At 35.9% G+C, this 9,956-nt stretch overlaps 1 protein-coding gene across 2 annotated transcripts; it reads left to right on the top strand.

Annotated features, from left to right (window-relative positions):
* The first annotated feature begins 2,219 nt into the window (after nucleotides 1-2,219).
* LOC311292775 (G-protein coupled receptor 55) lies at nucleotides 2,220-5,544 on the top strand. Of its 2 annotated transcripts, none has more exons than XM_084412592.1 (3): nucleotides 2,220-2,293; nucleotides 3,094-3,175; nucleotides 4,100-5,544. In XM_084412592.1, the coding sequence occupies exon 3, from the start codon at nucleotides 4,107-4,109 to the stop codon at nucleotides 5,028-5,030; it is 924 nt and encodes a 307-aa protein (XP_084268718.1). In that variant the 5' UTR covers nucleotides 2,220-2,293; nucleotides 3,094-3,175; nucleotides 4,100-4,106; the 3' UTR covers nucleotides 5,031-5,544. The 2 variants fall into 2 exon arrangements, with proteins under 2 accessions (XP_084268718.1, XP_084268719.1); XM_084412593.1 differs by lacking the exon at nucleotides 2,220-2,293 and adding an exon at nucleotides 2,362-2,914.
* Nucleotides 5,545-9,956: the final 4,412 nt, after the last annotated feature.

Below are 9,956 nucleotides of genomic sequence, written 5' to 3'. Positions count from 1 at the left end.
GGCCGTTAAGCATACATTAGTAGTACACTCGTTATTGCGGTGCAATATGTGGGATAGAAGGAGTGCACTCAATAACGTTATGGTTTCGGACACCACTACAAATGTCTGTCCCCTCAAATAGCGCCCTATTTGAGGGTATAGGGGGCGATTTCGGAGTGTAATTTTATAGGCTACATAATTTTTTATACAGTACAAACTTATTATAGGCTATCTACCCTAACACTACCCATCACAGAAAACTTTCTGCATTTTTACATTTTCAAAAAATATCACTGTGTGATTTACAATATGTTTTTCATTAAGGTGACCAACAAAATGTCCAAAAAAAAAAAAAATTAAAAGAAAAGAAAATGATGTATTGGTCTTTTAATGATCTTGACTTAACCAATTTAATAACAATTCACTTGTCAGGAAATTAGCAAGAATTGCACAAATATGTAGATAAAGTAACTTAACCCGGAATAGCCTCCTCTTAGTTTTCTTTTACTGCAGGCCTATAAGCCATGTGGGTACTTGCAAACAGCTTTTTACAGGAAGAAGAGTCAGTGTTGTTCTACTCAATGTTAATGGCTTCAAACTGTTTATGAGTAGTTGAAAAATGTCTACCAGTTCGTTTGAGTTTAATCTGAGACCAAAATTCACTAGGGTTCAGATCAGGACCCTGGCCAGGTCAAAACATGAGCCTGATGGACTTGTTCTCAAGCCATTTCTTGGTTGTCTATGCAGTCTGGGCAGAAGCATCATTCCTCTTTAGAGAACAACTTTTCATTTGTGGGAAGCAAGCAATTCTGCAATATTCTCATGTACACCAAAACATTAAATTACTTTTAACAGTAAAGCATTTCACCAATACCAGCAGCCAGGAGTGCCGCTAGCAATTTTAGGCCGTATGAAAGAATGAGTTTGGGCCTTCCTCCATGCTTCAATGTGGGATGCATTTATTATATTTCTCAGCAGATTTTCAAAGACACCGCTCTGGAGCATCACAACTGGTGTTTCATTGTGATTCATCACTCCAACACAACTTCCCTAATTCTACCAAAAACGTTGTCTTTGATGTTTTTCTGAGACAGAAGTGGCTTTCTAAGTAGCACATTTGCTTAAATGTAACTAATTTCCTGACCAATACTTTGTGGTTAAGACCATATATAGCCAATATAATGTAGGCTATATGTTAATTTTTTGACATTTTTGTTAATTTGTGTTAAACCACACAATTTATAACTAGGTACTTCCTTGAGTTGTGTTCTTAAATGCAATTTACAAAGCAAATCAACAGTAATTTCTTTGATCAGTGTAATCATTAGTTTTAAAAAACATAATACAGATATTTTATTTGTATGCTATTATATGCATTTAAGATGTTAAACTCAATTTCTTTTTGTCTGCAAATCAAGAAAACAGCTTAAAATTAAATCATGAATGATTATTTAATCAGTGAACATCATAATTCTCTTTCTTCCTCTGGAAACATATCACTCTAACCCTGATAAGATATCAACTCTATCTGAAACCAAGCACGAACAGACAAATGTGTTGTGTCAGTCAGGCAACAACATTTTGAGAAACGGCACATATAATATTGTACTTTATACTCCATGTTATGTACTGCCCCCAAAACAGTTAAAAACTAATTTCCTCTGAATTGTAATTGTGATCCTCTTTGCCTTCCATACAAGTGATGACTTATGTACATACTATATGACTAAGTCCTTTTTTTTTATCATTTATGTTGCCTGATAATTGCCTGTAAATTCATATGCTTTTCAACCTTTTTTTTTGTCCTTCAGTGAACATATTTCAGCACATTATTTATAAATAATTTTCCATCAGTTATCATTAGTCAGTAAAAAAAAAAAAAAAAGATCATTAGTTATGTGTGATTTGTTGTGTGTAAGTTGTGTGTGATTTGAGACACTGATACAAAAAAAAAAATTCATAATTTTTAATCAGCTTTCACATTCATCTTAAATGCTCTTGTTGTGTGATATGCATTTTAAAAGAATAGTATTGCATGAGCTCACCAAAGCCGCATGCATTATACTATGCTGTTAAAGATGAAGTCTAGTATATATTACACCACAGGGCATGTTAACTTCCCATAAGCATTTCACATCAACTATACCCATATGATCTAATTATACTGACTAAGAGAAAATGAAGTAGCCATACAGGCTAACAGGAAGATATCAGAAAAGTACCATAGCTATGTTTCTGTTAGCAAGGATGTGGTCACAGGCAAAACCTCTGAAAACAGAAGTGCTTATAGCATTTAGGGGAAAGTATCATCCTGGTAAGACACTCCATATTTAATTCAGCAATTCTTATTTTGTGTGTGATGTGTGTGTGTGTTCAGGTATCAGGTCATAACCTTTTCATGAAGTCAGTTAAGACATTACACAGAGGCATAGTTTCAGTAAATGTATTCTCTTATCCAGCAAAGTTTAGAAAATTGCTTGCAGGTTCATTGTAAGCGTGTGGAAAAATATTATTACAGCTGTATGATAAATTGTTAGTAATATAACTAGTCTGTAAATACCAGTTATTCATCAGTGTACAGGTGGAACAAAACTAGCCCTCACTTCCTGCAAGGGACTGTCAGTAAAGGTGATTTTGTTCACCAGACATGATTTCGTGAGAGATGTAGCCCACATGTCTAAAAAGGGGAAAGACTGTGGTTTATTGACACGAGTGTCGAGACTTAGATGTAGAAGCATTTGAAACGTCAAAAAGGTTTAACGATTCAGAGAAGTTACATGCGTGAGAGGGACGCTTAAAAATTGGCTGTATTTCATAGATAATGCAGGAAGAAAAAAATACATCCGTCAGTTTGTCCTGCTTAGGTCATGTTCAACGGATTTTGTTCTTGTGGTTTATTGCTTAGAGAAAATATTACTGATCTTTGGCAGCAGAGGTACGTATCATACAACTACACTAATCTTTATGGGTGTTGTGAGATTAATGCAGGTCTTGTGCGTGCTTGTGTTTGCTAGCATGTGTCCAAAATTTAGGGTATTTTGTAATTTCATTGTTACACATTCACCATTTCCTTTCCAATTTTTTCTAACGGTCATATTTTGTTTCTCAACAAAGATTTTCTTCATGGGTGTACACCACGAAAAACTACCCCCAGTTTCACACTAGAAGAAATGTTACTTTGAAGTCATCAGCTAAGGTAAGAAAATACTAGAGAGCGGCAGAACAATTGAATGAATTGCACAAAACTGTCACTCATTACATTTTCTCATGTTTTTTAATAATAAATGAATATTCACATTTGTCCGCTGAAGAAAATGTACATGCATTTGAATTAGTATAAAATTTGTCAATCAACCAATGATACAATATATACTATAACGATAAAAGTAAATATTAATATTAATGCAGCAAAGTGCTTGTTGATTGCAGCCAGTTATATATATTAATCTTGCTAATATTTGAGTACTGAGAGTCATTTTTATTTGCAAGAATTTTCATATCTGCCTCATTCTGTGGCAGCTGGTATGATCCGAAAGAATTTTTGCAAATAAAATGAAGGGTTTATCATATAGAGTAAATAAATGTTTATTATCAGCATATTGACATCATGTTTTTTTTGAAAACGAGTGGAAACTTGTTGAGTGAAAAGAAGAATAGAAACTTATAGATAGAAGCCCTGTGAAAGGCTTGATGCGTCCAAAATATGAAACATCATTATGAGAAATAAGGTACTTTCTAAATGCTTCTTCCTTCTGCCTGATCTAAAACCAAATATTTTTAACACAAATGTTTCCATTACAAAAAGCACACTTTTTTATATATACATTTAACTTTTATTTATAAAATGTTTCAAAGTTTGAGCAAGGCAGGTTTAAAAATACATTTTGCATTCACAACATTCACTATTCAAAACACTGCAGAGTTGCTCTTTTTATTCTTGAAGACTTTACATATTCTTAAAATCTAAAATGAATACATACACAAATAAATATAAACTTTTGCATTGACAAGTGAAAAAAGAAAGCATGACTAATGTTATTCTGCATGTGACTTATACATTTCATCTGTGAAAGTTCGAAATTTCACAAACACGTATGTGTTATTTTTCACATCTCTATAGTTTCACTATGACGAACTGCTCAACTGAAGACGTGGACACTTTGACGCAGACGTTGGACTTGGTGATTTACGTGCCCGTCTTGGTGTTCGGCTTGGCGTTAAACATCGCGGCGTTGGTGGTGTTCTGTCGGCTGCTCAGAAAATGGACAGAGTCCTCCATCTACATGACCAACCTGGCCCTGATGGACCTGCTGTTGCTGCTGCAGCTGCCCTTCAAAATTCACGCACCACACCACAAGTGGCAAGAAGACAAGGTGTTCCTTTGCTCTTTCCTAGAAAGCCTTTACTTTGTGGCTATGTACGGCAGCATCTACACAATTGCATGCATAGCCATAGACCGATACATCGCCATAAACCACCCGTTTCGTGCCAAGCAGGTGCGTTCGAAAAAAAACGCCTTGATCGTTTGCGTTTTAATCTGGGTATTTGTTATGGCAGCGACTTCACCCATCTACACCTTCCGGGATAAGGTTAAGGGTAATTTCACTTGTTTCCACGGATTCTCTGAGAATGGTTGGAGCACTGCAATAATTGTGTGCCTGGAGGTCTTTGGTTTCCTGTTGCCTGCCGCTATACTGGTGGTTTGTTCCATTCAAAGCATCCGTACTCTCAAAGCCTCAAAAAGCAGCAACCCCAAGAGGCAAGCAGGTGTGAGAATCATCTACAGCAGCCTAGCAGCCTTCCTAGTGCCCTTCACCCCCTGTCACATAGCCATATTCCTGCAGTATCTGGTCCGTAATAAAATGATTGCAGACTGCAGACATCAAAAGAACATCGCCCTCTTCATACAGGTGTCGATGAACATTGCAAATGTGACCTGCTGCTTGGACGCGCTGTGTTACTATTTCATCGCGAAGGAAGTCCGATCCACCAAGGACACACTTAAAATGTCCATCAGCAGAGCGAGAACCACCAGCACCTCAGATGCTTGAGAAGTCAAATTCAGTTTATTATTGTGTGCTGAGGGCTTTCCAGCGGGAGTAAGAGACCTCTTGGACTTTTTTGAATGGTCTTTAATGCATTAATGGACGTAAACAGACAAAATATTACTCATCTCATTCCAGTTAAAAAGATAGTAATTAAAAAGATCATCCATTAGTCCCTGAACCACAGCCTCGAAACCCCGCCCTCCAAAGCCATGGCAACAAACCCCCACACAGAAAAACCCACACACAGAATGATTGTTGAGATCATTTCTGATTGCATTTCCGCTCCCCTGACCCCCTTTTTGCTGTTTTTTGAGTCTAGGGTGATTGTGATTTCTAGATTTCACGTGTGGTTTTCAAAATGCTTACTGCATTTAATAGAGTGCTGCGGGGATGACATATTTTCTAGGCCAAAACCCTATGAGTTTTAGCACTCCTGGTTCCATAGTCGATGATTTTGTTGTTGTTGTTGTTGTTGTTTTTTTATGTTTTTTTTAATTAAATGCCTGAAATAACACCATGCAGAACCTCACTGTGTTTATATTCACACTCTTGCAAACTACCTCAAACTTTCAGGGAAAATGTGTTTAAATAAAGGCTGAAAGAGTTGCCGTTGAAATCATGCGGCCTTGGTGTAGTTCATTTATATGGTTAGCTTTGTACTTCTGTCAAGTGTGTTTAGACTTCATACAAGTTGTAATCATGATGAGCAAAACATGTAAGAATCATAAACCTTCTGTTGGTTACAGAGCTTATTTTCTGCAATAATCCAAAAGCCAAATTAAATCTTATTTGTTTTTGTCAAGGGAACCAGGGCGATGCCAACTTCCAGGTTGGCTTGCAAAAATATGTAATCACTTCAGTGCTCCAATGAATTTTATTTTAATTCTAAATGAAATCGTTTCTGTCCATTTGCGATGTGATCAGGATTTTTCACCAAAGATTCTGTATTTGTCTTTTATCTAACAGCTCACTGTCAACATGAAAAACTTGGTGTTCCTGCTCACATGCGATGGTCGTCTGACAAACCATCTTGAAACCTTCACAATGACTCATAAACGTTTCTGATGAAACACTGGCAATGCATTACACACTTCCTAATTATCTCTTTTGTTCTGTAATCTGCCTCCTAAATCAGACGATTAAAATATTTTTGAAGACTTGTCTCACAAGAATCAACAAGAATTCCATTAGTGTTGCGTTAGTGTAAAACAGGTTCCCATTGGGCAAGAGTTTTGTCATCGATTTCCACTAGTTGTGGGTAAGCGTGTGTGGGTATAGACATATGCCACTAGTTTCACCTAGTCAGATGGTGAGTGTCTTATATCATACCTTATCATATCTATAATTCAGCTGTATCTATATGAAGTGTGGCAGAGCGTAGGTGAAACATGTACTGTGCATGCATCCTTACGCCAGGTTCACACATACTCCGATTGTAGAGCTTTCTTTTTTATTGAGTGTTTTATTTAGGTGCTTATGGTATTTTAATTATTGTTCTTACAAAATTTGCATTAAAAAGGACCAAAAACTTTAGAAAACACATGTGTACGTACAATGATTTTTTTTTAGAAATGGAAAATATATGCATTTTCTAGCCTTAAATGAAGTCACTATGGAGCCTTGACAGCATGTGGCCTAACATGTGCTATATGTCTCCTTCACTTCCTTGTTGCTAACAATTTCAAGCACACTGCAAATAGATTTAATTTTATTGGCTGAAAGGGATGTCTTATGATATTACAAAAAAAAATTGCATAAATGTCACACGATGTCACATGTCAAAATGTTTGTGGTTTTATCATAAGAAAAGTATGTTTAAATGTCTTGCCACTTGCTTGAGCAACTTAATGAATATAATATAGAAGTAATAAATTGAATACATTGTTTAAATTTAGTGCGTTTGAATGTGAATATGTCAATGAATGATTATATAACTGTACCGTGTACAAAAAGAATCACATTGCCGAACAAACTTTTGGATTTGAAATTAAAATAATGAATAAATGTTGTGTTTGTGGTACACAGCCGCAATCAGTTGATCACTGCAAATGCGTCAAATGTGAAAGGATAATGAGCTGGTGCTGCTTCTGCACCGCATACTACAATAACTTCAAACAGAGTATGTTTGAACCTAGCATAAGTCAGAAGTTACATGAGAAACGGTTATGAACATGCACGAACATGTTCCTCTTTCAGGCTAATCAGAATAAAACATTCTGCACAAAGAGTAATATAGGAAAAATACCTAACTGTGTTTTGAACCAACAGGAAAAGCCTGGAGATCACAAAAACACCAGCTCGTGGTTACACCAGGACATGCTGTGGTATATGTTTTTGTTGTTTAGTGCTACTGCCAGCTACTAAAATTACCCCTGATAGTCAGTCACAATAAAAAAATAAAAAAAATAAAAAAAAGTGGATAATGATAAAGAGAAAAATAACACTGGAGTTCTTGATGAAGCCATTTAGATTTAAAACTGAACTACTGAAGTCTGTGTGTATGGTTTGCAACCACTGTGCTTCCTTTGACTTTTTTTAAACGGTTGCTCATACTATAGTACATACTTGACCACATGCTCTTGATGCACTTTAACCTATTTTACTGCTCGGCTTGCCTTCTATTTGGGGACGAAACTAGTAGAATGAGAAGCTTCAAAGGGACATTTTTTTTGTACAGGTGTTGAAGGTTTATGGGAATTATTGTGCTATATTTTAATTGAATTTTGTAAAATCTTTCAGTTATTGTCATAATGCTTTGACATGTGTTTGTAGGCTGTGCTAGTTCCTCCTTTTTATGGTATAGATTGAACGTTTTCTTCCTTCTATGACCAGCAGATGGTGCCGGAATAACATTATATATCTGAACGGAAAAAAATAAGAGTAATTTAGAGAGGACAGGTAAAGTAAAAGTAAAAAAAAAAAAGTTTTTTGTGTTTAAAAAAATTATATAGTCAAATTATGAACATCTTAATTCTTAATTTTATTTAAATATGAAATATTAAAAGTAACCAAAATTCGATCTAATATAGCATAATGTTAATTGCAAAATCAAAAATATCTCCATAAGCAAATTATTATTATAAAAAAACTTTAAAATAATTCAAATCGATTACCTTTTTTAAAAAGTAGAGTAATGTACTAGGAGCTAGTTGCATAAACACAGCCACTCTGTTTTAAGACCTAGTCTGACCAACTAGTAGTTAGCTAAGGCCCGCAATGAGCAAAACAGACAGACAAAAATATTGCATGCAATGCGACTGCAATTACTTTATTTATCTGTTATATTTATTAAAGTGCCCCTATTATGCTATTTTAAAGTTTCCTAATGTTGTTTTGGAGTCTCCTACAACAGGTTTACATGCATGAAAGGTCAAAAAACCGTTTAATTTCCCCATAATATACATTTGCACATCACCACATTTTCAATAATTCTCAAATCAACTCGGTTTGAATCAATCTCTCTAAATCCCTCCTTTCCGCGAGCTACTCTGCTCTGATTGGCCAAACAGCTCAGTCTGTTGTGATTGGTTAACCGCGAACAGCGCGCGCGTCCAAAACAAAAACGGCCATTGCCATAACAACGTCAGGTCTGCATGTCCTGAGCTTTATAGTCTATGGTCCTGAGGCTTCGTACCCCGTAAACTAAAGACAGTAATGAACAATGGCGTTGATTTTACCATATCAATGCGAGAATTAGTCATTCAACCCTAACCTCCATCGCAAGGACGACTCGAGCAGGACGTTTCTCAGTGATACACTACTCAGTTTGAGGTACATTATGAGATATTGCAACTGTAATTCCTCACCATCAGCATTAACAAGTGCATGTCCATCAACAAACCGATTATTTTACTTGTAATAATTTATTTACCGAGTATTTTTCTAATATATTGCGGTGATCACGTGGAAACTGTATCAATAACTGCATGTATACAATATACATTAGCCGAGCTCTAGAGTGATTGATCTGATGTAACAAATGTTGGTAAAACAGATCTTGCTCCATGCTTAATCTTTCCTCAAAGTAGTGAGAACGACATACAATCTGCATTCATAGAGACAGTTTTAGGTAATAGTGGTCCACAAACTGATTAGCAGAAGAATTTCAGTAAGACAGTGGTATAACGTGAGTTAGCCAGTTAGCAGGAGACACAATAGTATAAAACTCAAAACTAAGTATTTTTAACACCATCTTTCTAGAGCAAGCGTTTTGCGATTCCTGCATTGAACTCCGATATTTGAGAAGCAGTTGTCAGTAAAATAAAGGGAACACAGCAAAAGTTTAGGATTATACTGCTGTGGTATCATGGTAAAGATGAATTTTAAGTTAACCACTGATTCTTCACATGCTCGTCCTTGGGCTGTGGGAATTTTTTTTTGTTTTACCTTCACATTGTAGAGCACGGCGTCTTCTCGACATGATGCTATCCAGTATCCACAGGAATCAACTGTGTTTGAGGTTCAAGTTTTCCCTGGTGTCTGCACGTGCAATAAGTGGGCGGGCAATATGCTAATGTTTCGTCTTGACGTCACAACGAAACGGCTTATGACTCGTTTGAAAAACGATTCATTTAATTGACTCAGAGTCGACTCTTACTTTTTAAAGACAATAACTTTATATACGGTGCACTTTCAAATTTAAAACTTTGCAGGATGTTTTCATTCACTTAGAGCTATGTTACACACTACATGAAAGGTCATTTTCAAAAATCCATAATAGGGGCCCTTTAAATGTTAGGCCTATCTCTTATTTCACTCTTAATAGTCTATTTATAAACACATTCTGTCTCTTTAACCAAAACTATATGTTACAATCATGACCAAAATCAAATACAGCATTCAATCCTCGTCACTATCTCAGCTAAAATGAAATAAAAGCCTACTTTTAAATATGAAACCGCCAATAGGTGGCGGCATATCATTGCCTTA

Source organism: Rutilus rutilus (assembly GCF_951802725.1).
Source record: "Rutilus rutilus genome assembly, chromosome: 6".
NCBI lineage: Eukaryota > Metazoa > Chordata > Actinopteri > Cypriniformes > Leuciscidae > Rutilus > Rutilus rutilus.
The sequence above is the reverse complement of the archived record's forward strand: the minus strand, read 5'-3'. Positions and strand labels throughout refer to the sequence as shown.